Here is a 27328-nt window from a genome sequence, read left to right on the forward strand (position 1 = left end):
TATTGTTCACAAAGAGAAAGAGTGTGGGAAAATGAGGCCCACGTGGAGTAAGCCACGCTAAGAGATGAAAATAATCTTGAGAATATCTCAGAGCCCCTGGAACAAGTGAATTTGATTTCTTTGTGTTTTTATATGTGCCGTGTCTACTGGTAACACCTACCTACTTTTCTCCCTTGCTTTAGCCATGGACCCCCTCCAGGTCAATCTCCATACTGCTGGCAGAAGAAACTTGCTTATTGCCAATCCAATCAGGTCGTTCTGCTACTAAGATTCTTCAGTGGCTCCTTGTTGTCCCAACTCAAGCAGCTCATCATATTTACTAAGACCCCTTACAAGGTGCACATCTTTTGCTAAGTGTTTTAATATAAGGCTGTCTGTCACAGACAGAGACTGTTGTTCATTTCAGAGAGCTTAAAGTCTAGTAGGGAAAGCAGTATTAAAAAAATAATAATTACCAACTAGAGCATAAAAGTATGGCATATTACTAATCATAAAACGGGGCTTAGGTTAGGGTGAGAGACCTGGAAGGTATCTGTGAAAAAGTGATAATGTAAGCCAAGACCTGAGGAGTGGGCTAGAGCCAGGCAAAGAGAAGGTGAGAGCATTTCAGCTAAGGGAACAGAAGTCCCTTGGGTAAGAAGGAATTTGGCAAGTTCTAAAGACTGAGAGGAGTCAGGGATGGCAGGAGCAGCAAAGAGGAAAGAAACTGAGGTGGTAGGCAGGATGGTGGTAATAGGGATGTATGGTCCTAAGTTCAGAATTGACTTAAGAACCATCGAGCTTTTAAGTCATAAACAAACCCATGGACACGGATACGCCTGGCGAGGGAGAAAAGGAAAAACAAAAGAAAAAGAGAATCTAGGACTGAACCCTGAGAAGTACCAATACTAATGGTGACTTAGAGGCAAGAGCGTCTGAAAGATAACATGAGGTAGAAAGGGACCCAGGAAAGTGGGAACACATGGAATAAAGCCCAAACTCTAGGATGCACACAACATGTACATTCTCCAGGAAACCAGCCTATATTACAGGTCATTCTACGATCCTAGCCAAATAGGTCAGGTACTTGTAAGCTGTTCTTTTTTAGTTGCATGTGAGGTACCCTCTAACTGGGATCAACACTCCAACCACCAACAACATACCTTATTTGGCAAATTCCTACTTACTGTTTGGCCCCAGTTTCCATGGCACTTTCTCCAGAACGTCTTCCCTGACTGCCCAAGCCTTTGTAATTTATATTACTCTTTTACATACTCTTATTTTATAATTTTCTATTTGCAGGCCCTTCTCCTCAATTGTACTAATAAATTTCTTCAAGGAAAATCCCTGTTTATCTACCATTTGACATCATATTTCAGGTACCTGGCCCAAGGCAGCGTATGTATGGCTTAATAAAGATCTTCGGAACAAATGAACTTTGTACCCCTGTAGAGCCAAAGCGTTTTGACATAGTAAGTACTCAATACCTATTTATAAACTTTAATTTAAAAATATTTTGTCACAAAGTGTATGATTATTAAATCGTAATGCTCAGTAAATTCAAATTCTTCTCAATGATCCACAGATACACATGTTTTCTTACAAACAGTCCTAGGTAAGAATTGACTCAATATCGCTGTTTGTGGGCAGTTCTGAGTTTCGCAGTCATTGAGGTTGCTACATAAGGTCATATGAGAAAGGTCGTGAAAATACATCGCCAAGATCAGATGCAACTGTTTGACCTTTCACATCAATTCACTCGCTTTCTGGTTAACACATGTGGTTCACAAAGATCCCAAGATCTGCCTGTAATCTCCGTGTTTCCCCTGACTGCAAGCAGGGAGGCTAGTGTTCTTAAGGGCGTGTCCTGAGGACCTGTATCTGTGACAGACAACCGGTGGGATTCTAAGGGATGCTGTCCACTGCACCTCCATGTCCTCTGGCTGACGCTGACTGGGTCAGGCCCTGCTGCATGCTCCTGACAAAGACGACCACTCTTGAGAGGAAAAGAGGATCCAACCCTGTGACTGCTCCTTCATGTGCCACGATGATGAGCCACTGTCTCAGTTCCCTCAGAGGCCAGCTGGCAGATCTCACGTCAGGAGATGGGGGGCAAATGGGAATGACATGGAGGTCGCTGGGAAGGCTTCCCGACTACCCATGTTTTCTTACAGAAAACTCCCATCACCTGGGCTAACAGAAGTATGCCTCTTACTTTTCATGCTCTATTTTTTCTTATCTACTATATTTTTATATTAAAGGAAATAAATTAAAAAAAAAAAACAAAACTAGAGACATTCTGAAGCCTAAGCCAAATTCAAGTAGTGGGCAAGAACTGAATAAGAGGCAAAGGAAAAGGCATCTAACCAATTAGGAAATGCCATTATTTTCTTCAGACTATATTACTGCAAATTTGAAAGAAACAGGTTGCCAAGAATCAAGACCCATAAATTTAGAAGGGCTAGGCCAACTCAAATTTTTAGAATAGGTGCATGTACTCATTTTAAAATAAATAACACCCACTGGAAAAAAAGTTTGGTACTTTTGTTCGAGTTCCATTTTAAATTTGTATTTTTTACCTCTTATTTAATTGACATTTATCCAAAGTACATATTTACCTAAGAATGATAAAATTATATTTTAATTGATATTCCACAGGAATAAATTCCTGTCATCTCTCAAATCTACTCAATAATTGTGAAAAATTCTTTATACCACAAAGGGATGTCTTGGTTAAAAGTCTCACTTTATGAGTATTTATTTCTCCTTAAAATATACGAAGAAGGAAATGCTAACCTAATAAGCCTTAACTCTCTACTAGAGTTGAATATGCCTCTTGCCAAAAGTATTACTGCACAAAACTGTCCTATGTAAGGAAAAAAGTCAAATCATCTGAAAACCTACATGACTAGTATGGATTAAAACTAAGTTAAAAACTTTTGTGATTAGGTAAAAACAAGTAGCAGGGCTATTCTTAAGAATTATTAGAGCAACATAATGGCATCCTGTTTCCTCTATACACTGAGTGGTAACAAAGAAGTTTTAAAATCATATAATTACGCTACTTAATAAAGGGATATTATAATTTCAAGTTCCGTGATCTAAATTCCCAGCTTGCTTTATAAAGTGAAAAACGGGGAGAAAAATATTATTCATACTAATTGATCATTTGAAATTATATAGCAGCAGGAAGAAATCCTGCCTGACACTAAAAAAGTATAAGAACTTTCTTTGTTGCATCAATGACCAGATAGATACTTGACTAGCAAGAGAGACATGCACTGATAAGGCCTGTCTATAACATCCCAGCAGCATAAACAGAGCGAGTGCCCAAGGACAGCCAACAGGGTACACACAGGCTGTGTTTAGGAAGCCTTGCCCGGTCACTGTAATCCTGACAGTCAGAGCAACCTTGGCCTTTGGAGTGGTTTACAGTTTGAAAAACTTCTCTGGGAGCATATGGCAACTAGTGAAATAGTACCACACAGGAAAAGTAGCCCCCACAGGGGATATGCTGAAATGTGGCTGAAGCAGATCTCTGTTTTGGCTGACATCCTCCTTATCAAGACAGTTCATACACTTTATACTTCAACTCCCCTGACTGCCCTCCATAAAAGTAAGTGGAGGCAAAAGATTAAAAAATTAACATAACCCATTTTCAAAGCGGTAGACACAACAACATTCAAATATACAGGGGTGGCAAGAAATGGTTAACTTTTTAGAAGAAAGCTTGAGGCCCCTAAAGCCTCAAGACTAAAAGATATAAAATATTTAAAAATCAAACAACGGCCATTTCTGAAAAAATAAAGGGATCAAATTTGAAAGTCAATCCGATATGTATCACCTTGCCTCCAAAGCACACATGGTAATCATCTGCTACAATCACTGGAAATTCTGATTCTCAGAGCAGATTATTCATAAAGCCTTAGGAAAGCACTAGGCAAGGCCCCAACGGGCAGCCGTTCTGCTCCTCCCTGCAGACCCCAGGAATGTGACGGTATGGTATAGACAGTCCTTTCTCAGCTCGGATTCATCCTGGAATATTTGAGACAAACTCAGGACTGCCATCTGGTCATGCGGCAATGTTACAGAGCAGAAGGGAGCACCAGTGAGGAATTAATACAGGGTAGCTTTCCCCCATGTATCCTTGGTTTTTTTTCAGAGGAGGGGGATGGAAGGTGGGATAATCACTCAGCAGGTAAAAAATAAGCATGGATTATGCATAAATACATGACCAAGAATCCACAGAATGAAGTGAGAAAAAAATTTTTAAATAAAGAAAGAAAAGAAGAAGAAAGAGCAAAAGAGGAAGAAAAAAAAAGATCATTGGGGCACGGTTATCTCTTGTGCCAAAGTTTTTATTTTGGGAAAATTTAAATTTAACTTTTAAATTAACTACATTTAAATACTACATTTAATATTTAATTAGACACTGACTCTTATTAATTACTATTTAATTTACAATAACTTAAACATCACATTTAAATACTAAGACCTTACCATAAAGAAAGTATATAACTTCTAAAAAGAAACATTAATTTATCCATTTATCCATTAATTATCTATTTTGTTTACATATGGTTAATAGAAAGTAAGAAACAAGGCCCTTAGAGGTGTGACCTCAACTAGGTCCCAAGGAAAGTTTATTTTCTATAGCTCTTTAAAAGTTTATCATCCAAGTGCAATAGGATTATAAAGCTATCTTTTAATGTTTCCATTTTTTACTCTATTATTTTTAACAGATAGGCAATGTACCTAAATCATGAGAAATATTTTTATAGCAAGGTCAGAGTGGCCCTGGATTTTTACATTCTTCTACATAAGGAATGCAGTGTCCTAAGATAAGAGAAGACAGTCTCAGATATTTTGAATTAAGTAACTCACTGTGTTCCCTTGAAGGAAATGGAAAAGAATATATTCATTATTACTTATTCCAAATCTCTAACAAAATGGCATACTTTAAAAAACAAAAACTGTTCAAAAGGCCCTAACAGCTCAAAGAAAGCTACTGCTTCTTTATGGCCACTGTTTTATTTTTCTAATTGTCAAATATTTATTAAGAGCAAAAGAGTACATGGTTTAGAGAAGTCAGGTAGTAGGATGTCTTCCATTCTCTCCATTAAAAAAGATATTCAATAACACATTTTACTTGAGCATGAGCAGCACATGTTCAATTAGTTATAAGATATTAACTCAAAATACGTATTGTCACCAATATCAGAATTACAGAAACTGACTGGCACAAACTTGTCTATTCCATACCCTGGCGGCTCCTTTCAGATCTACGCCCTATAATCCTTTCCTTCTTCTCTAACTCCAAACATATTATTTTGTTTTTCTCAGTTTCTTGAAACAGCCGTGCTCCTTCCCGACACGGGGCCTTTGCATATGCTACTAGAGCTGCTTTGTACACTATCTCCCCACCTTCTACTTTCCATCTCTCACATGAGCCATTATTTCTGTGGGGAAGTTTCAATGACCCTCTCAGTTTAGGTCCAGGCCCTTCGTGCCATGTATGCATGTGCACAACCACGTGATTACTATCCATCAACCTCCACTGCTCAGAATGCTGCATGACAGCAGGGATGATGTCACTGTTTTCTTCCCCTTGTGTCTCTAGCAATTAGTACAGTACCTGGCACACAGCTGATAATCAAAACTATTCTTATAGTGAAAAATGAAGCCATCATGCATAGCCCTGCAGGAGACAACATTAGGCATTCCAAAACAGTAGCTTTGAAACCTCATAGGGTTTGAAAACCTCCAGGGGAGAAAAAATACCCGGAGACCAAAGAGAAAACACAAGCAAAGCTTTCATGAAATCTGTGAACTGAATAAAGGTGGAGAAGGTGACTTCTCTGGCCCATTTCAATTCTGGTATTCTATGAGAATTCAAAAAAAAAAAAAAAAAAAAGGTCAGAGGACCTCTGGGCAGGACAAATATTAAATATTAGGAGTAAAGACACCAAGGACTGAAGAAGCAAAAAACACGCATGCAACAAGAGACAGTCCGCTTTGCCAAGAGCAGAGGCACGAAGTTATGAGGAGCGGGTGAGGAAGCTCAAGTGTCAGGAGGCATGTTCGAGAAGGCTCTTCACCCAGCACTGCGGACCACAGGTTTCCATCGGTGCAAACCAGCAGGGAGCCCACCACGGAAGGGAGCAGTTTTCAGATCCACAAATGACAGAATGCCTTTTCCCAATGGTTGGAAATACAGAATTAAGTTTTCAATGAAAGTTCACAAGAACATGTGTACAAATTGGTAAGAGAATAATGGCAAACAACCACACGGCCACCTAACCATTTAGGAACCAGTTCAGCGACGAGTAACAGAACATCTACCCTACGAGGGTTTATTAACCAAACTGAGGCAGAAGGTTCCGAGTTCCGTGAGGCAGATCCATCAAGTCACCAGCGACTGAGCCAGGCTCCTTCCCTGAGTTCACAGTCCTCTAGGTCACAAGCTGGATCACCCCCACACCATCTCTGTAAAAACTCTGAACTTGTCTACATTTGTATGCGATTTCATCTCAGTGGGGAAATCACAGGGCCTGATTGGATAAACACATAAACGAATTCAGAGTTAAAGGACCTGTGTTGCTGGGGTGCCTGTGTGGCTCAGTCGGTTAAGTGTGCCAACTCTTGATTTTGGCTCAGGTCACGATCTCACGATTCCTGAGATCAAGATCTGAGTCAGGCTGTGCACTGACAGCATGGAGCCTGCTTGGGATTCTCTCTCTCCTCCTCTGTCTGCCCCTCACCTGCTTGTGCACACACACTCTCTCATTCTCAAAATAAATAAACTTTTTTAAAAAATGGCCTGTGTTACTGGAGACACATGTAGAACTTCCAGAAGTTCTGGATATAAATTCAAAATATACGGCTGGAGATGTATGAATCTGTTTCCCATCCAGCATCAAGCCAAAGGGGCCCGGCGTGGAAATGCCCCAAAGTTGACATTGCAGGGGACTGAGCACTGCCACACCTGACAGGTTAGAACAGTAACACTGTCACATCATGGCCTGGCCAGTCTCCCATCCAGGAGAAGAGATCCAGGGTGCAGGCCAAGGGGCACGCAGAAAGTCTCCCTGATACCCCTCTACCCTCTCTGAGACTCCAACTCTGTTCTTGACCCTTTCTGCCCTTCTTCTCAGGCCAAGAGCCCTACAGGCTGCTCCTTCTCTTCTCCCTCATGGGTAGCCAGAAAGACTCAAGTGGGGGTTCAGTTTTGCGATTAAAAAACTGGAAGCCCTTTCAGTGTGCTCTGTTATGTGGCAGGGGGAAAAGGCAAAAGAAACAGCTCCAATTTCATTATAAAAGAAGGCAAACACTAAAAATAAAGTCTAAAGATGTCCTAAACCACGCACACACACATCTACATATGCATATATGCGTGTTATTTTAGGACCTAAATCCAATATGAATAAAGAGGGTCAAATCCCAAATCCCACACTAATGTTTCCAGTGACTTCATCAAAAGAGTGTTCTCTGAAGCCTCAGTGTTTTTAAAACTCATGTAATTCCTGTGAAGATGCCAGTGCTGACTAATTCGTCTTTGAAGTAAAAGAAAAACCTTCACAAGTGCTAATGCTTATTCATATTTAAAGCAGAAAACCACTGGTCATGCTTATGTTGGACACAATGTTATTCCAGTATCTCGTTTCAGGGTTTAAGCAATCATTTATTCCCAGAATACCCATAAGACATGTCTAGGCAAAAAAGTGAAAAAACAGTTTCACACAGTGAGAAGGACAAGTTGGGGAGGGGTGGAAAAAAGTGTTAAGAAAAGAGAGGGGGAAACATGAAGAGTAGAAAGAGAATGTTTATTAGTGCCCAGAACACTGGACTTTTTATTGCAATTCTTGGGTTGTCTGGCATCAGTTGAAGCACTTTCAGGAACTGCCTTATTTTACTAATTTTTAAAAGCACATCTCCTCACATTTAACTTGTCTGAAACTTGGATGTAACTTACCATCAGTGGTCTGTCATAGTTTAATTGGAAACATAGAACATAATGATGCTTCTTGTAACTTAAGGTGCCGTAGGATCAATGAAATATGCCATGCTGTCTTTCTGGGACATTTGGGAGATATTATTGTATAAACTTATAATACCACACAAAATATCACTTTCTAGACTTAACACTCCCATGCTGTGTCAGCACTAGGAGCAAGTGATTTATAACCATTTTTTAAATTTTACCTTTCCTTAACTTTGCTAAATATTTATTTTATATCAGTGTAAAACATGTATAAAGCACATTTGTGTACAAGAAATACAGCCAGTGCTGCTTGAATCATAAAATATGAAAGGTCAAGAGGACTCTTGGACAACATGCACTGACATCCTCTTATTTTACAAACAAAGAAGCCGAGACTGAAGAGGGTCTGACTTGCTTGGGATGCTAGCTGTTCCCCAGCACAGCCAGCCAGAGTCCCTTCTCTGGGCTCCGACCTGCCTCGGTTCTTGCCACTCTGCTCCTCCAACTTCCATGTGGCTGTAAGCCGCTGCTTCTACACGCCATCTCAGATAAAGTGTTAGATAACTAAAAACCATAATACAAAAATGCACGTATGTGCCAAAGCACCTTGCTTTTGGAATATCAAGACAGGTTGTTCCTTGTTTCACTTTTCTCCATATTAACTTGCCGGAAATCTGCATGTCCTGAAACAGCCAGCAGAGGGAGTCTTTACTTCTCAGCGTGTACAAATAGAGAAAATAACGATGTTTTGAAAATTACAACTTTAACATTCTTAACCCTGTGCAGGTACTATCATTATTACAAGCTTTTAAAATGTTTAAAGCTATTTTTAAATATTCTTAACAATTGGAATTTTTCAGATCAATCATGTACATCCTAACTTCAATAAGGATTTTTTGGAATATATGTATACACACACACACACACACACACACACACACACACACTGTATATCAAGTCACCTCAGCAAGAATCCTTCCTGAAACTCAAGCTGGAGTTAGTCCGGTACTTAGAATGGTAATTTCAAAACATTTCTTTGAATCTTGATAGAACTACCCAAACTAATTTATCTTCTGAAACTATAAAATCCCTGAAATTTTCGCTAATATAACTGAATGTATACGTCTAACCGTACATGGCCGACTAGGAAGCGTTTATAATCACTTTCTAACAATGGTGTTTTTGCCAAAGACGATTTTTGAATTCCTCTTCTTTAGGAGCAGTCTGAAGAGCAACTGTTTTTGATATCTTACAGGGGTAGAAAATCTTGACCCTACCCTCTCAGAGGGTTTAATATCTGAAATTACCAAAAGCCTTGCTTCTTTCTTCTGCCAAAAAGAGATTCTTATTTCCTAGACTTGGCTTCCGGTGCTGGGGAATAGTCAGGAGAGCCAGCCCTGAGACTGCCCCCAGGCAAGGGTCTGAGACTATTAATGAGCCTATTTTTAATCTGCCTTCCTTGCCAAATGTGGACCAGGCACTGTGGTTCACAGAACAATGTGGGTCATGACCCTCATTCATAAGGAGGTTCAGTCCAGGTGTTCATGGTGATGGTGGACTTTGCAGTCCGCTCTGTGATCAGATCCTCAACCACCAGGTTACGAGTTAGATTCCTCATACTAAAAATTGGCAAACTGCTGGGAAACTGATAGGGCTCAATTAATATAAGTGATTTTTATTGTAAATTGTAAAGCAAATAAGGCATTCAGTAAGTCTCAGAGTCTTCTCCAGTACTATTGAGCGCTGAGAAACTCTGACATAGGGTTTAGTCGCTACACCTTTAGGGCAAGATTGAGTACACAACCAGATAAAATGACAAGAGGAAGAAGAGAGACAGGCAGAAAGGTGAGACTGGTCCAACCAAAGGACTGAAAGAGAGGGCAGAGAGCTCTTAGCGGCAGATGGAAAAGGCCCCGCCGCAAGTGTGCCCACGCGGCTGGGAGAGGTGGCCTCCTGCATGCACGGAGCTGGCCCGGAACTCAGTCCTGCCTGGTCACGGACCAGACGTGTGCTGTGGGCAGCACTTAACTCCTCCAAGCCTCACGCTCCTCGTCCCAAACTGGAATTGTCCACCAATCCTGTAGGGTTCTTATGAGGACTAAAGAGAATGTGTAATCAGTGCTGGACACGTTAGAGCTGTTTTCATTTTATGGGTGTGTGTCAAGGGCAGTGAGTACACAGAGTTGCCCACACAGCAAGCTGGAGCTGGATAAAGGTAATGACGATGCAGGGTGGACTCTGAGTGGCTTTTCACAAGGTATGAAACCAGGGGAAAAGGAAGTGAATGCAACAGGGTCGCGAGTGTAGAGAAGGAAATGCCAATAACAGGTGAGTATTCAAACAGTCCAATTCTATTTTTTCAAACACTGTGTTTATTCAACTAACAGTAATTATATACCAATGTTGTACCTTCCCCATGTTGGGCACTTGAGTCCAGTGATGATCAAAAGTGACACTGCCTCTGCCATCATGTAGCTAACATTCCAGCAACATCACTTTTATCTACTGAGACAAATGTCCCTATATTAGGCACAATTTTACCGCTTTCAAATACATAACCCAGAAGTTCCTGCCTAATATTCCCCAGGACAGTGAAAAGAGAAATAATCGAACCTATCTAATTATATTTAAATCTATGGTCCCAGCTTAAAAGTAAAAATTGTCAGCATATAATAGTTGGATTATTATTTTTTTAATTCAGTTACAGCCCACCTAAAGTTACAGTAAAAGAGCTGAGGGAACCAGCATGTGAAACACACATTGCCTTCCTCTCCCTGGCTGTAATATATCAAGGACAACTACTTTTTGTTTGATTCATTTACTACAAGGATAACTACCTTAATAGGACAGGGCACAAAACAATTTATGCTCATTGTAATAGCGAGATTTTAAACTGTTTATGAAACTAGTAAAACATGCCATTTCACAGATGGGGGTGGGGAAGAAACTCACATTTTTTCGAGCTTCTACTACGTGTCAAGTATTTCTAAATATTTATCCAACTGCTCTGTGAGGAAACATCCTCATCCCCAGGACAGAGAAAATGATCCTCAGAAAAGTTTCAAGGAAGGCACCCAAAGTCGCACCACTGGTCAGTGACAGAGCTGAGCTCGAACTCAGAGCTGCCTGGCTCTAAAACACACCAGCATTCTCTACTGTAGCTCACTTCCTAAAAACTCACTTCTCAGGAAAGGAAACATTTTGTGAAAACACAAAATCCATTTGTCTCTGTGGTACCCTTCCTAGGTGGATATGCAACAAAGGTACCCTGTATACAACAAAAAGGGCAGAAGAAAGGGTGAGGTTTAGCAAGAATGAGAACTCCGTGTAGACAGAGATAATACTGTACTGGTTACCACTTCACAACCTTACCTTCCAACCAAGGAAGCCAGCCGTCTGTGGGTCTCCATTACCCTCCCCTGCTCAGGAAATCTACTCTCTCCCCCACTTACTATACCTTCTACTACCCCCATACAAGTAACAGAATACATTTGTTCAAAAAGCATAACCATAGAGACAGGCGCCTGGCTGGCTCAGTGGAGCATGAGACTCTTGATCTCGGGGTTGTAAGTTTGAGCCCCATGTAGGGTGTAGGGATTATTAAAAATAAAATCTTTAAAACAAACAAACAAAAAAGCAAAGCCATATTTTGTACCTGACAACACAATAAGAAAAATCCAAGGGAGAAATATTTATTGAATGTCTAATATGTTGGAGGCACTTGTGGTGGGGATGGCTAGCTGCCCACCAAGAATCACTGTTCCCCTCTCCCTTCCTGAAGAGTCCTGATTCTAACGAGAAGAACAGTGTGTGGAGCTCAAGGCCTCCATTTCTTGGCTCCCCCTGTATCCAGGACTGACCACATGACAGAATCTTGGCCAGTAAGATGAAGCAGAAGCTCCTGGTTACCTCAGGGTGGCAGTTAACATCTGACAGAGGAGGCCAGCACGCCCTTGGTGCTTCCCATTCTGTATGCCAGGAATGTGAGCAGGATGACTGGAGATTTGCATTCCTCTTTCCATAAAAGGAAAAGAGACCCACACTAAGGAAGATACAACAGAAAGCAAGAAGAAGTTTGGTTGCCTGAGGACATTGTGGGGCTGCTACATTAGTTTTAGACTGAGTCTTCTGGTAAAGTGAAAGAAAAATAAATCTCCTCCCCGTTTAATGCACAGTCATTTCAGTTTTCTGGGTATGTGAAATAGAAATTCAGCTCGTAACTGACAAAGCACTTTATTTAAGGAGTCTCTTAAATTTTTAAAATCTAGTGGTAAGACAAAAATAAAAACAACAACAACAAATTTTGAAAACCAGATAGTATAAGACCTATACATTAACACACACACACACACACACACACACACACACACACACACACACACACATGGTAACACAGAGAACACTAAAAGTCAACTCTGAATAGCCAGAAAGCAGAAGATACATAACTGGATGGCTAATGAGACTTCAGTATCATAAAAGATGATACTAAAATTGATGTCACATGGCAATACATACTGGATTGGGAAGTAAGCAACAAAGGCATGTCCACTGATCCTGAATCAAGACACCACCAAGATAGATGTGCTGAGAAAGTCTTAAAAGCTTGAGCTGGGACACAGACAACAAACAGCCTTTGGGAAAGCAAACAGAATCCTGGAGTTGTCTATAGGCCACGGAGCACAAAACTGGGGGCAGAAGTACAGAAGGACAAACATCAAACACTGTTTGGAGCACAAGGAAGAAAGCCATGTACTGAGTGGAGGCTTCACAGGAAGCTGGGGAAGAAGCCACGGGGCACACAAGCCCTGAAGCTCAGTGAATGCTACACATATTTGGACTGATTCTGTATATATTTAAAAGTTTCTGGGCAAAATAGTGATATGATAATCTGTATTCTTTCACTTTTTACAAAACTATTTTTAGAAAGTCATAGCAATGATTCTAACTGTATGAGGAAGGAAATGAATATAACATAAACTATTCTCTTGTATAGACAGAGAATTGAATCTTCGGATAAATGGCGCTGCTCCATATTATACTCATGAATTTCAGATTTTCAAAAGGATTTGAATCTTAAGGAAAATATATTCAAGAAATTATCCCTTCTTTCTCTGAGACTTCAGAAGATGCTTTAGGATCTTGTGTGCTTACGAACATCTCATAATTGTGGTATGGATAAATAATGGAGAAATGCTTGTAAACATAATTCACAAAACTCTATAAATCTGATAGAGGCTTAGAACATGCCTACCCATAAAATCAGAAAATGGACATCTGGCCTTCTGATCTTGAAGGCTCTCTATAAAAAGAATAGGAATTTTATATTACACTTAATATATATTTTACAATGCTTGAGTCTTTTGTTAATTCTCTAGGACCTTAAAATAGTTTCTTGATGTACTGTACCAATCTAGAGCTCTGGGTATAAATGCTCATTCTCTCTCTCTCTCTCTCTCTCAGACACACACACACACACACACACACACACACACACTCTTTGCTGCTGACAATTGCTTTCTGAATAAAATGTTTTCTACACTAGAACATATGGGAGTTGGTGGAGGTGCAGAGGGAGATGAAAGGATTTGCCTAAGCTAATTCCAGACTAGAAGTTGAATGGCAATTATACACCCCATAAGGCAATTTCATTAACATATTAATTTCAGGAGGTAACACATATCTAGGAGAAACACACTGAAGTCACAAGACCTAGATTCTATTTCTAGCTTTGCCATTGACCTTCTGAGTGACCTTGCATAAGTCACTCAACACCCAAGAGACTCAGACTTCTCTCATCAGAAAAAAAAAAAAAAAAAGATATAACCTAGTAGTTCCCTGAGAAAAATGCTATGAGGTAAAATATTCATTCAGAGCATTTGGTGAGGATGTAACCATTTCTGAGAGATATGATGAACCCTTCTTCACTAGAACCTTGGTGAACCAGAATCAAGGAAATAAGACCCTAATAGAATTGGAGGACACAAAAAATATCTTTCCTAAAAATTCACTTGATAGAGAATCTACCAAAAATCCCTGTCCCTCAAAGATCAAAGTGTATTTGATCTTCTACAAAAAAAAAAAAAAAAAAAAAAAAAAAGACCCATACCGTGTTACGGGCCATGTTTAAAGTTCAAGTTCCCAGCCACTCTCAGGAGAATCTTAAGGCCATTTAGATCACATACACAGACTGATAACAAAATTATTCCCTAGTGCTATTAAGCATTTTCAGAAATGCCCTCAGCCTTTCAAATGATTAGGATTCCAACTGGCAAATTATTTTTCAAGAGCCACTCATTCAGGATGAGCAAACTTTATGGCAAATTTACACAAAAGGCACTTGCTGCCTTGTTAGGAAAACAAGAAGCTGCCCCCAAAACACTCTGAGAAATGCTGGTACCAATTTGTAAGATCACCTTAAATTATGGTGCATATAGAAAATGACAAGTTAATTACAAGTATGGAATAATTTTCAATCTTGGGGAAAAAAAAGTCATGGTGTAACCAGAGCAGATGGATGTTTTCTAGTTATAAAAATGCCCAATTCCTAAAGTAAGAGATGTTAAGATTTTCGGGATAGTCTTCTAGATAAGGGGCCTTCTAGGGGTTAAAATGCCAGGACAAAGAAATAGCGTAAGTACCTTCAGCAAATGGTGATGTCCTAAATTACGTGGAAATTTAATATGTGTACTCGCTGGAAAGGAATAACATGGACTTGGGCACAATTACTTATGTAATTATTATAATAAAAACCTGACAAGCAGCTTCTTATAAGAGACCAAGAGAAATCACAATGATGTGACCATCGGCAGCTCAGACTTAACACCAATTATAATCGCAGCTTTCCAGAATATTCTTGTTCTGCTATTTACCAGTCAGTACTGGATTTTCTAGCCGAGTTTTATTCATACGAAGTGCCCTGGATTAAGTGCTCAAAGTCCTTGAAAATGACAGCATCTTTTTCTAATGTTTTAATACTCTAAAAAAAAAATAAATGGTTTAAATATTTTAACTATGAAAATACAAAATATATTATTTGATTCACAGAATTACAGACACAGGTAAGACTGCATAAAGCTTTTAATGAAAATCCCTCAACTATTATGTTACAGGTAAAGAAGTAATGACCGCGAGCTTAAGTGACTTGCCCAAGGTCACGCAGCTAGTAAACAGACAGCTCAGGTAGTATGCTTCCTACCACACCAGCATGTCATCCAAAAGAACATGATGGAAGCTTCTTGGTATATCAATTGGATCAAGAACTCAGACATAAGAACACACATTTGATACATATTAGTATACTTTTCACATTCCAGTGAGTCAGGGAATCTATATATACAGTCACTATTAATGCTAAGTCTAAATCAAAATAAAGATTCAAGCTCAAAGCAAAGTATTTTCAATTAAATTTGCTTAACATGAGAGAAAAAGACATGAAGAAAGATAAAGAAAAAATGTTGGCAAAATTACCATATACAATTCCAATGCCAAATAAAATGTCCCTAGTGAATAAATGGTTGACTGTGTAAGAAAATAAACTGAAAACCTAAAAATTAAAAACAATAAAAAAGATACTTTTCTTTTTAAAAAAAACACCTTAATTGTTACATTTGTCATATTTAAACAAATTAAACCATGACCTTTGACTTACGGAATACACTAATAGCTAACTAACAGTTAACTATTAAAAGTCAGGTACGGAAATAAACATTAGTTTCTAGCGTCACCAAAACCATTCAGAAAGCATATCGCCAAAAATGTGGGTTGGAGCTTTTGTTTTCTATACTGGAGATTTGATTCTTTAAGGATTTAAATGCATTGTTCTTATTTGGTGTATTTACCAGAAAAGTTTAGTATTATAAATACTACATCGCATGTTATACTTATCATTACCTTATAAAATACGATGCTGCAAGTAAGACATGGAAATAAACTTTACAAAAAACCAAAAGATACAATATTTTCATACACAGGATTGATTGCATTAATAATTAACAGAAACCTCTTTCACAAGGGAATATAATGGAAAGTTTTTGTTAAGCAAATAGGCAGCAACTCAATAGAAATTGGTAGAAACCAGAGGCTATTAAACCGGTGCCATATGGTTAAACAGTAAAACAATTATATAGTCCATTCAACAATGAAGATGGATGTATTATGAATTATAGGGAAACAAAGAAACTGCTTCTCAGGACACAAATATAAAACATAATAGCTAGCAGATTTTCTACTGAACTAAAGGCAAAGAGGCCTGAAGTTACAGAAGGAAAAAAAAAAAAGCAAAAGCTTTAAATACTCTCTAAATCACAATGCCCTGAAATCGAGACCAAACTGCTTTTCCATGGAGTTTTTTTTTTTTTTTTGTTTTTTGTTTTTTTTACCACAGAGACATTCTAACACAGCATTTTCCCCCTTTTGTCTAATTTCAATAATATACCCTTTAATTACCTCTAGCCTCAATGAATGACAATCTCTCTCAGGATATGTAACTAAAGTTTCCAACATATTAATAAACACACGGTAGCAGAAAGAAAGAAAAACAGCAAAACGAAAAAAAAAAGGCAAAAGAAGTCACATACCCTTTTCTGTAGGACTATTGGCGTTATTGCAGGCAGAGTGACTCTTCTCGCACTCAGACTCATGCCTGCTCTTCGTAGAATGATCCCCTCTTGTAGATCATGGACGAAATGAAAGAAATCTCTTACAGTTACTACTTGGGAATCTCAGGGCTCAGTGCAAAGAAACTAGGAAAGTAATAAATGTCACTCTGCTTATGTGATTCCAATCTACCCAAAGCCAATTAAGGATGGCCGTGGGACAGGACAAGGCAGCAACCAATCAAAGCCGGGAAAACTCCGCCTTTGTCCTTGGAAACACATTCTGATACTTTTGTTTATGATATTTAAAGAACCAGATTAACAGGCATCTAGTTCACTTAACTTTTTTTTCCAAAACAGTGCAATTTAATGCCATCTTTGTTGACTAAGCAGTTATGTCTTTAGTTTACTAAAACATTTCAACATATGGCAGATAAGAAACTGTTTACATTGGTCTATTTAAAGAACTTAAATATGCAGATGAACTTAATTTACTTGTGCAACTCATAAATTTGATAAATGGGTCGATTGCTACATATTATATAAGGCACAAAAAATCCTGAGGTTAGAATTGGTCCCAAAGTATTAATTTACGTGTTATATAAAAGGTTATTAATATTCATTGATGCATTTCATTTCTTTAACAGCTAAAATTTTTGTATTATGGGCTTTTCAACTATCCTTGAGGTTACACACTTAAGTATTTCTGTTAAATATTACCGTAACAATCAACCTAAAAATAATGTTAAATTTAAAAAGGGCATTAAACCACAATATATGAATTGCAAATGCTTATCAGTTTTTAAAAAGCACAGACCTGTGTAACCTAGCATATTTCATTCAATTAAAAGTACTTAAACAATAATCATTGCTCAATGCAAATTCAAAATTTTAACAGGCATTTTGCCTTTTTTCTTAAAATAATTGAAAAGTAGAACATCTGGGGGGATTGGAGGAGCGTCATAGTACAATCATTGGTGGCTAACAAGAACGTTTTCAATGAAGTCTAAATGAAGATTAAAAGAAACACTCAAAATGATAAAAAGTATCACAGTATTGAAACTAATCAGAGCTACTGTAATTATAAGATCCCTGCTGTACTGATGACTTAACAAGCATCTACTCTGTGTTCTTCAACTGTGACACATGGAATAACCCACTGTATTCAGTACAAGGGAAACTCCTTGTAATTGCTAGATTACAAGGTGGCTGTTGTATAGTAACAAGACAAAATGGAAGATTCTAGGCATCTCAGACACAAACTTTCCATTTCATTATCTGGACTGCTACTAAGCAGGGTTCACTTTACTGCTTTATTTTGGGTGTGTTTTATATGCACAGTGATCTCCTGTTCCTGAAAAGAAAAAGAGACACTACAAACTCTAGGGTTCCCTACTTTGAATTTCAAAACCTACATAGATCCCTCACAATGGTAGCTAGGGAGGGAAATCCACTTAATATAAAAAGTCACAGGTGGATCTAATTTGGGGCATTCATTTGATCCTTATCCAATTAGGTTTATTGTGGCCTTTTAAAATAAAAAATATCATTAAAAATCTAGTAATACTAGGATGGGAGTTACCATTTGTAAAGTGAAAGATTCTGGTTTAACCTTGAGTCACTTTTTTGGCAGGCCAGCAATAACAGAGCCCACAGTAACTACGTAATGTCAAGATTATTATCTATAGTATTTGGCTTTTTCTTTCTCCTATTCTCAATTTAGTCTTTGAATATTACAAAGATGTGTTATCTCTGGTCTCAAAAAAGGAGTTCCACCATCATCAAAGCAGTTCATGTCCCTATATAATGAGGCAAAGTACCCACTATATGTTAGGCCGAGTGTTAGGTGGTAGGACCATATTGTTGAATAAGACATGGTCACTATCTCAAAGTGCGATAGAGATCATACATTTTTAAATTAAAAAAAAAATCATACCCAGTACTGGGTTAGGTGAGTCTAATGGTGATTAGACGTCAAGTATCAAGGATGCACCAAGGTAGAAGAAACTATATACATCATAGGTGAGATTACCACTTCAAGGAAGAAATGACATTTTCTTTGAAAAGTGATTAGGAGAAAAGAATACGTAGAACTTGATAGCTGATAGGGATACAAAGTGAGGTTCTCAAAGCAGAGTCTGCATTTTGAGGTCTAGGTGAGTGGGAAGTCAAAGATGCTGTTTCACTTGACACTATAGAGCTTTTTAAACACTAAAAAAATCCTTCAAGTCAAAATGATGCCCAGGATCTATATTTATTGCAGTGCAATATACCTGTCCTATAAGGGCTTAAAAAAACACTTGACAGACAACTCGTGTGATAGGTCATCTCTTTGGAACACTCGAAAATTGAAGTTTAAAAAATTCCAGTGAAAACCATGAAGAGCAAAGTGTGGCATTTTGTGACTCTATGTTGCCAAAAAGGTCATTGTCTTTGAAAAATGAAACTTACATACACTTTTTCCTCGTCAATAGGCAAAAAGACTAATGAGATGACATTCACACTTAAGACAGGCAGAGTCTCCTTTTTCAGTGATCCTTTCCAAGTGTTCATATTGACTGTGTTTTATTTTACTTCTTACTTATTATAGACACTGACTCAAAATTTAACTTTAGCCTATGCCTTTTTTACCATTATTATAAATGACTTTCACACTCACTAACCTTGTCACCTGACCCTTAGTTTTTTTCAGCTTCTGCAAAATGAGGATAAAAACCCATGGCCAACAATTTTAGAACTGCTGTGAGGGTCAAGGAAACCAAGCTTGTGTGGGCCTGGAAGAGACCGAGGCAGCTGCTGAAAATGCTTTGCTGTCACAGAGAAAGGGGCCTAAGATGCCCCTTTTCCTTAGACTGTGGCTCTGGTCCTTATTTCCAAAACTGAAATTTGATAAAACAGGATTTTGAGCTTAATACAGCAGGATCCACAATGAAATATATAGGACAGCGCTGCACATTACTTTGGTTCTTGCTCAGTATTTTGATAGCAATAGAGTACATTTTGCCCCTCAAAAGATGCATATCAAGGTTTCAATGTAGATTAAGAATACCAAAAAATAACTATTATTATGATTATTAATACAATATATGTGAGCACCTAATATGAACCAGGCACTGAGCTAGTTTTCATTGAATCCTTTTAACAACTCTATGAGGTAGGCACTAGCTAGTCAATAGATGAGGAAACAAAGGCCAGAAGAACAGATAGCTAAGAAATGGTTTCAGATATAAGTACATATTGCAAAAGAACCCGCCCAGGTTCACAAAGTGCGTAAGTCAGTGAGCCATGGTGAAACCCAGATCTGGCCTTCTCCAGGACACCCCACTATTCCACGCTACAATATTCTTTCCCACATTGTACTATATAATTTGATATAATATTAGCATAAAATATCACCATACAGTCCTTGTTTCTGATGTAGCTAAGCATGTGTTATCTTTACTAAGTCAATAAATATGTGTGAAGGGCCTTACTAGGCGTAAAATACTATGCTATTTGCTGTGGGGAATTCAAAGTTGATAGCTCCTGATTCCTGCTTACCAAAGGAGCTGACCCATGACAACATGTAAACCATCAGTCAGAGTAGTGTACAAGGTAGGATCGGAGCAGAAGAGGATTCTATACAGGTACCAGCCAACCTCTAGGTTCCCAGCCTTTCCAACTTCTCCCACTCAACATAAACAAAGCTTCCTGTAGCTCCCAAAAGCACATTCTGTATGTCTACCTCTTTGTTCCTAACGTTTGCTCACTAAACCCCCCCAATCTTTCAAGGCCCATGATGAGACATACCTCTTCAGAAAGTGTCACTGATCCTGTTCTTTCGAACATCTCTCTCTCTTTTTTTTTTCCCCACTAGTTTACCTTAGAATTGACCGGTGGAGCGGCGCCTGGGTGGCGCAGTCGGTTAAGCGTCCGACTTCAGCCAGGTCACGATCTCGCGGTCCGTGAGTTCGAGCCCCGCGTCGGGCTCTGTGCTGGCAGCTCAGAGCCTGGAGCCTGCTTCCGATTCTGTGTCTCCCTCTCTCTGACCCTCCCCCGTTCATGCTCTCTCTCTGTCCCAAAAATAAATAAACGTTGAAAAAAAAAATTTTTTAAAAAAAAAAGAATTGACCGGTGGAGAAGAAGGGAGACACAATACACGCACATAAGTTACCTATTAAGGATTAGGAACTTTACATATGTTATTTTATTTTATTGTGACAACCCGGTAAAGCAAGTATTATTTCATCCTGTTTTACAGATTCCAACCATATCCATCTTTTCCATCCTCTCTCTTTACCTTTTGTCATACACTAATTGAGTCAAGCTACTATTTCTTATGTGTGTGCACTTTCTATCATTTAGAATGTGGGCTCCTGGGAGGTAAGAACAGGTCTAATTTACCATCATGTTGACTTACCCAGTGGTTTTATACCAAAAAAATCAAATGCTATAAGCCAGAAGAATGGCTCTTGATTAGTAAGTGCTACAAATACTTCTTTGGCCAAGAAATCAACCAATCACCTGCTTTACACAAAACATAACTTGCTCTGCCCCTTCGTCTTCCCCCTCTACATTGTGCTATCGTGCCTCCCATTCTGGGGCAGCTCATTGCCTCTCCAGGTTCATCATCTCCCACAAAATCTCAGATCAATACTCACCCCTCCAAGAAGTCATTCCCCCATCTAAATTATACTACTCCTTATTTTGTACATTAAAAAAAACTTTTTTTAGTCTTTATTTCTGAGAGAGAGAGAGAGAGACAGACGTTTATTCATTTTTGACACAGAGAGGGACAGAAAGACAGAGCATGAGTGGGGGAGGGGCAAAGAGAGAGAGAGAGAGACACAGAATCCGAAGCAAGCTCCAGGCTCTGAGCTGTCAGCACAGAGCCCAATGCCGGGGCTCCAACTCACGAACCACGAGATCATGACCTGAGCCGAAGTGGGATGCTTAACCAACTGAGCTACCCAGGCACCCCTGCACATTTTTAAAAATTAAACTTTTCTATTTCTCATGTCTTACTCTGCACAGACTAATCCATTGTTTTAATAGCTAATAAATCCTTCCATAGGCCGTGGTTTTCTGCTTAATGAAAATACAGTCCTTAAGGGTGGGGCCCAGTCTCTTATTTCTTCTGCTGCTCCCAGAATACCTAGCAGAGTGCGTTCTGTACACAGTAGGCATTATGTTCAGTCACAATCAATGTGGAAAGACTAGTCGCTCCGGTTACATAGTGGACAAGCCTCCTTTCTCGTCTTAACAATTGCTAGCCTTATGATTTATTCTGAACAAAAGCACACAGTCTTCTTCGCAGGAACATTTGGATATTCTTTTGCTACCTGACATAGTTCTACTAGTGGTCAGTAACGTAAACACTACATTTAACTGCTGTCCTAAGAACACCAATTTCAGATAAATCTTAAAATGTTTTATGATAGCAATTAATGGTCTAGATATTTAGACATAAACTCAGTACCTCAAGTTCTACCAGCTTATCTTACTCTACTAAAGGGCTTTGCTTCCCTGTGTATGTGACATGGCATCGGGCTTCTCACTTGATGAGGCTGATCTGATCTACCTCTATCCTATTTCTCCCTCTACTCTGACAGCTATTTCCTTCTATCAGGAATGGCTAGGATTTCTCACTGATTTAAAATCTGATAGAAAATTTCTTCTTTAAAAGAAATTACTGGATGAGTTATAAGCCCTAGTGATTATAAATATTACCAAACCAAGTTTCATTCAAAGCATTTTAAAAGTGCCTATGTATTCTATAACTGACATAGTTTTTAGAAGCACTATGCCCGCCTACTAAGGGACTACAGTCTACAGGAGGGCAGATGGACACTTAAAAATAATTTCAATAAAGTGTTAAGTTCTGTAAATGACTATAAATAAAGTGGTGGAACTATAAAAGTAAAAGAGCTTAACTTCACCATGAGACAGCAGACATGTTAACACTGAGTGAGACAAAGATTCCAGAATGAAGGTAATTCCAGGTAAACAAAACATACACAAAGATGAATCTGGAGAAACATGGAGGGAAGAGCCAGACAAGAATGGTCATTCTATGTCACGTGGAAGAATCTGACTCTCATCCGCAAAGGTAGCAATATTTGTTAAGATGTGAATTTACCTCAGAGTAGAAGATGAAGTGTGCTATTTCTGAGAATCCTAACTAGAAGTTAGGAAAACAGTGAGACGGACCTAAGTGAGTTCAAGAGAGAAATGGAAATTACCAAATTAGAAAGGAGTCAAGATTTCAAAGATGACAAGGAGGTAAAAACAGCAGGATCAAGTGGCCAAATACATACAAAAGTCATTAATTGTTTCTTATATACGAGCTTACAATATAAGTTTTAATTAACAAAAGTATAGGCTATAAAAAAGATAAACATCCTGTCTATGCCCTTCGTATTTCATATATTTTAAGGTTTTCTGAAGAAAAATAGTCTTTGAAATTTTGGAGAGATAAGATCAAGAAACTGAAACAGAAAACCAGCACCTACCTCTCTTCATGCTCCCAAAACCTTAAATTGACAAGAAGGAAGAGGAGCAAGAAAAAAAGAAGTATTTCCTCGGTAAGAAAAAAGAAATCCTATTTTTTTAAACGATTCTGGGATATAAGAAAGGTACTTCAATTGGCCGTGCATTAAAAGAATTTCTAGAAGCAGGGTGCCTGGGTGGCTCAGTCGGGTAAGCATCCGACTTCAGCTCAGGTCATGATCTCACAGTTTGTGAGTTCGAGCCCCGCATCGGGCTCTGTGCTGACAGCTCAGAGCCTGGAGCCTGCTTCAGATTCTGTCTCTCTCTCTCTCTCTCTCTCTCTGTCTCAAAAATAAATATAATTTAAAAAAATTAAAAGAAAAAGAATTTCTAGAAGCTAGAAGGTCACTGGGATGAGAGTGATAAGAACACATGCAATTACAGCAGGAATTTATGTATCAGAGAAATGATGGTGAAGAAATTAAGTTTAGAGTATATATATATATTTTTTTTTAAATAGAAGTTTATTATAAATACTACGTAAATACTGAAGAGTAAAGGAATGAAGAATCTGAGGCAACCAAAACTTCCCCAAAAAGAAAAAAAAAAGGGAAACATCTAAATGAGTAATTCCACATTAATAAACAGACAACCAAGGATTACTAAACATTTGAAGAAAATAGACAACAGGGAAAAAGATAAAAATATGAACAAAAAAAAAAACCCTTCCCAAAATATCAGCAACAATTGAGAAGAAAATTAGAATTTTAAGTCTAATCGGACTCCTTAGATCAGGTGAAGATTCAAGGTGCTACAGTGCTGATAAAATAGAATGCTGTGTTAACAGGAGAGATCAAAGAACCGCAGACCATTCCTAGATATTATAAATAGTATGGAAATACAGTAACATATTAATATAATAAAACTAAAAACTATTAAGTGGTATGGAAGATAAAGTTGAGAGAGAGTCTCCTATAATGTAAAGTAAAGGTCAAAGAAAAGAAGAAAAAGCAAACAACAAAACAAAACATCGAGGAACAACCCAGAAAGATAAACACAAATAAAATATGAGTCACAGAAAGAGTAAAAAAAAAGTGTAAGAAATAAGAAAAAGGCAGAAGTTCCCCGAGCTAATGAAAATTATAAACAATTAAACTAAAAAGACCCACAGAAGGCTAAGTAATTTCAATGAAAAAGAAGTCACGTTAGATAAATAGTGGGAAATGGAACAATTCCAAAGAGAAAAGATAAAATTCCTAATGCTTCCTGAGAGAAGAATTCATATTTACCTGCAGTTGTGAATATCAGACTGGTATCAGAACATAATCCTATTTCTCATCAATATCCTCCATGAACATAAGCACAAAAATCCTCAAAAAAATAATAAAAACCAGGGCACCTATAATCAGTCAAGTGTGTGACTCCTGATCTTGGGGTTGTGAGTTCGAGCCCCATGGTGTGTGCAGAGATTAACTTAAAAAACAAATAAAGACTTTTTTTTTTTAAAGGCAGAGAAAAATAATAAAAACCAAAGGAAGTCAGAAATCCATCTCTGCAGGGAACATCATGCCTCTGTAGCAGTGGAAATGATGATATTAAGAAAATTTCAGGGGCACCTGCGTGGCTCAGTCAGTTAAGTGTCTGACTCTTGGTTTCAGCTCAGGTCATGATCTCCCAGTTCGTGAGTTTGAGTCTCATATTGGGCTCTGTGCTAACAATGCAGAGCCTGCTTGGGATTTTCTCCCTCCCTCTCTCTCTGCCCCTCCCCCCACTTGTGCATGTTCCCTCTCTCTTGCTCTCTCTCTCTCTTGCTCTCTCAAATTAAATAAACTTTAAAAAAATTATACTTTCCCATTTCCATTAACATAGAAGAATTAAAGACTGAAAAAAAAATCAAACACAGAAATGAAAAAGGTTCTTAGTTTAGTACTTGGACCTTGACTTTCCTTCTCATAAATATGTTCCAAGAACCACCCATTCCTTGAAGATGAACAATATAATGGAACCACTGCTGAATCCATACAAGCATCCTAATAATGGACAGAAAGGAGAAAAGGTACAGGAAAAATAAATGGCAGAAGACTGCTTGCAAGAAAAGTTCTGCCAAATTTCAGATAAAACTTGAGAGCATAAATTTAAACCAAGAGTAAAAAGGAATGAAGCAAAATCATGTATGTTCACCCACAAACCAGAAAATTAAAAGCAACAGGGAATAAATACCACAACAATAAGAGGAGATGAAACATTGGCTGGCAGAGCTCAAGAGATTTAACTGCTATATACTGAAATCTACAGTGAGATCAGAGGTAAGGTAAACAGATGACAGATACAAGAAGAGCAGCCAAAGAGAGAAGAGAACTGTTTTAAATTTAAGAAGCATTAGGGTGCCTGGGTGGCGCAGTCGGTTAAGCATCCCACTTCAGCCAGGTCACGATCTCGCGGTCCGTGAGTTCGAGCCCCGCGTCAGGCTCTGGGCTGATGGCTCAGAGCCTGGAGCCTGTTTCCGATTCTGTGTCTCCCTCTCTCTCTGCCCCTCCCCCGTTCATGCTCTGTCTCTCTCTGTCCCAAAAATAAATAAACGTTGAAAAAAAAATTAAAAAAAAATAAATTTAAGAAGCATTAGAAACAGAGATCTAAAGACAAGTTAAGGAGATCTCCACACCTATAACTAGAATCTCCATAGAAGAAAATCAAAATCATCGAAAAGAATACATTCATGAAAATAAAATATAAGAAATGTTTTTTTAATAAAACACCTATTGAAAGGGCGTACTTCCCCCAAGAAACACCTTTTAACAGTAAACAGTAAGATACCTTATCAAAGTTACTGGACTTCAAATGTAAAGAATCCTTGGACATCAAGACAAAAAAAGCTCTAGTAGCTGCAAGGGGGGGATCCACCAGGTGAGTACTTATCCACAACAGTCAACAACACGCTTAGGTGGACCCCACTGCCTCTGGTCACACCACTGGATAGAGTAATGCCTGTGAAATCCTTGAGCAGAGAAATACAAATGAGATTTTAAAATCTAGCCAAACTCATTCATTATAAAGGCAACAGCGAATGTTCAAAAGTTTTGAACATATGCAAACACATAAAATCGTGTTCCCATGGGATTTTGTTGAGGAATTTACTAGAAGATAAACTGTAGTCATCCAAGAGATGGCTGGAAAAATCAGAGTAAAAGGACTATAATAAATACCAAAACTACTTATGGGACTAAATCACTATGTCATTATGTTGCTATAATAAAATACAAGCAGTATAAGCCTTAACAATGCAGAAACCATAAAACAAACAAAAAAAAAGATGAAAGTCGAAGGAGGAAAAACATGGAATGTTACTCAGATCAAAAGATATTATTTAAAACTGATAAATCACAAAAGAATTTAAGTAAATTATTTTATAATGCTAAAATCAGCTGGTAGAAAAGGGAAGAGGAAGAGGAAAAATATTATGTTTATTATCGCTCCTTACAGAGGATTAATAAATAAATCCTTAAATAAATAAGAGGATTAAGGTTTTTTATGTTGTTGCAGTCATGACAACAGAAACATAAACCTTTCTAATTAAAAGAACACAATGCTAAAAAGGCAGAACACATTGTGAATTCTTTTCCAAAAGCTGTTTAAGTTTTAAAATATAATATAAAATAAAATAACAGTATTCATACTAAACTTTTATGTTATCTCAGTATTTAATACAGCCAAACTTACTCACTGAAAGGAAAAAAAAACACTTTGCATTTGAATTATTAAGCAGATTCCACTCTATTCTGTGGGAGAAAGATCCGTATAACTAACTGAGTTTGAAAACAAAAGAATGGGTGGAGAGAAAGGGGAAAAAAGGAGAGAAGAAGGGGTGGAGATAGAACACAGAGAGGCAGATAGGGAGGGAAGGAAAGAAAGAACACAGTGGTCGATATCATGCAAGACTGAACCCAGGACAGCACTAAAAAAGCAATGAAGATGACTTCATAATGCTGAATGATGTGAATCACAATAAAATATGTTGATTATATCTAACTGTCATATAATACACACTTGTAAAGCATACAGTAAAGGAACTATAAGGAAAATCAGATAGAAACATTATTAACCAACCCTCTCAAACCATGAAGAACAAGCAGAATTTTTTTTTTTTTTTTTTTAAGTAGGCTCCATGCCCAACGTGGGGCTTGAACAGTCACATGCTCTACCGACTGAGCCAGCCAGGTGCCCCAAAGAACAAGCAGATTAAAAAGTAGCTATAAATATAAAAAATAGAAATAGGCTAATATAATTAATAATATAGATTTGACTGTCA

General features: G+C 38.1%; 1 protein-coding gene across 3 annotated transcripts in view; it reads right to left on the reverse strand.

Annotated features, from left to right (window-relative positions):
* The window catches only part of GRB14 (growth factor receptor bound protein 14), a 118587-nt gene that overhangs the window by 46249 nt on the left and 45010 nt on the right, over positions 1-27328 (reverse strand). Inside the window, exon 1 of one of the 3 annotated variants that reach the window (XM_045480034.1) lies at positions 16537-16755. The exons of the other annotated variants lie outside the window; for them this stretch is intronic. Coding sequence (XP_045335990.1) covers positions 16537-16599 — 63 coding nt within the window. The 5' untranslated portion in view covers positions 16600-16755. Of the gene's footprint in view, positions 1-16536; positions 16756-27328 lie in introns of those variants that run through there. 3 annotated transcript variants of the gene reach the window in all.

Source organism: Leopardus geoffroyi, chromosome C1 (genome assembly GCF_018350155.1).
Source record: "Leopardus geoffroyi isolate Oge1 chromosome C1, O.geoffroyi_Oge1_pat1.0, whole genome shotgun sequence".
Classification (NCBI taxonomy): domain Eukaryota; kingdom Metazoa; phylum Chordata; class Mammalia; order Carnivora; family Felidae; genus Leopardus; species Leopardus geoffroyi.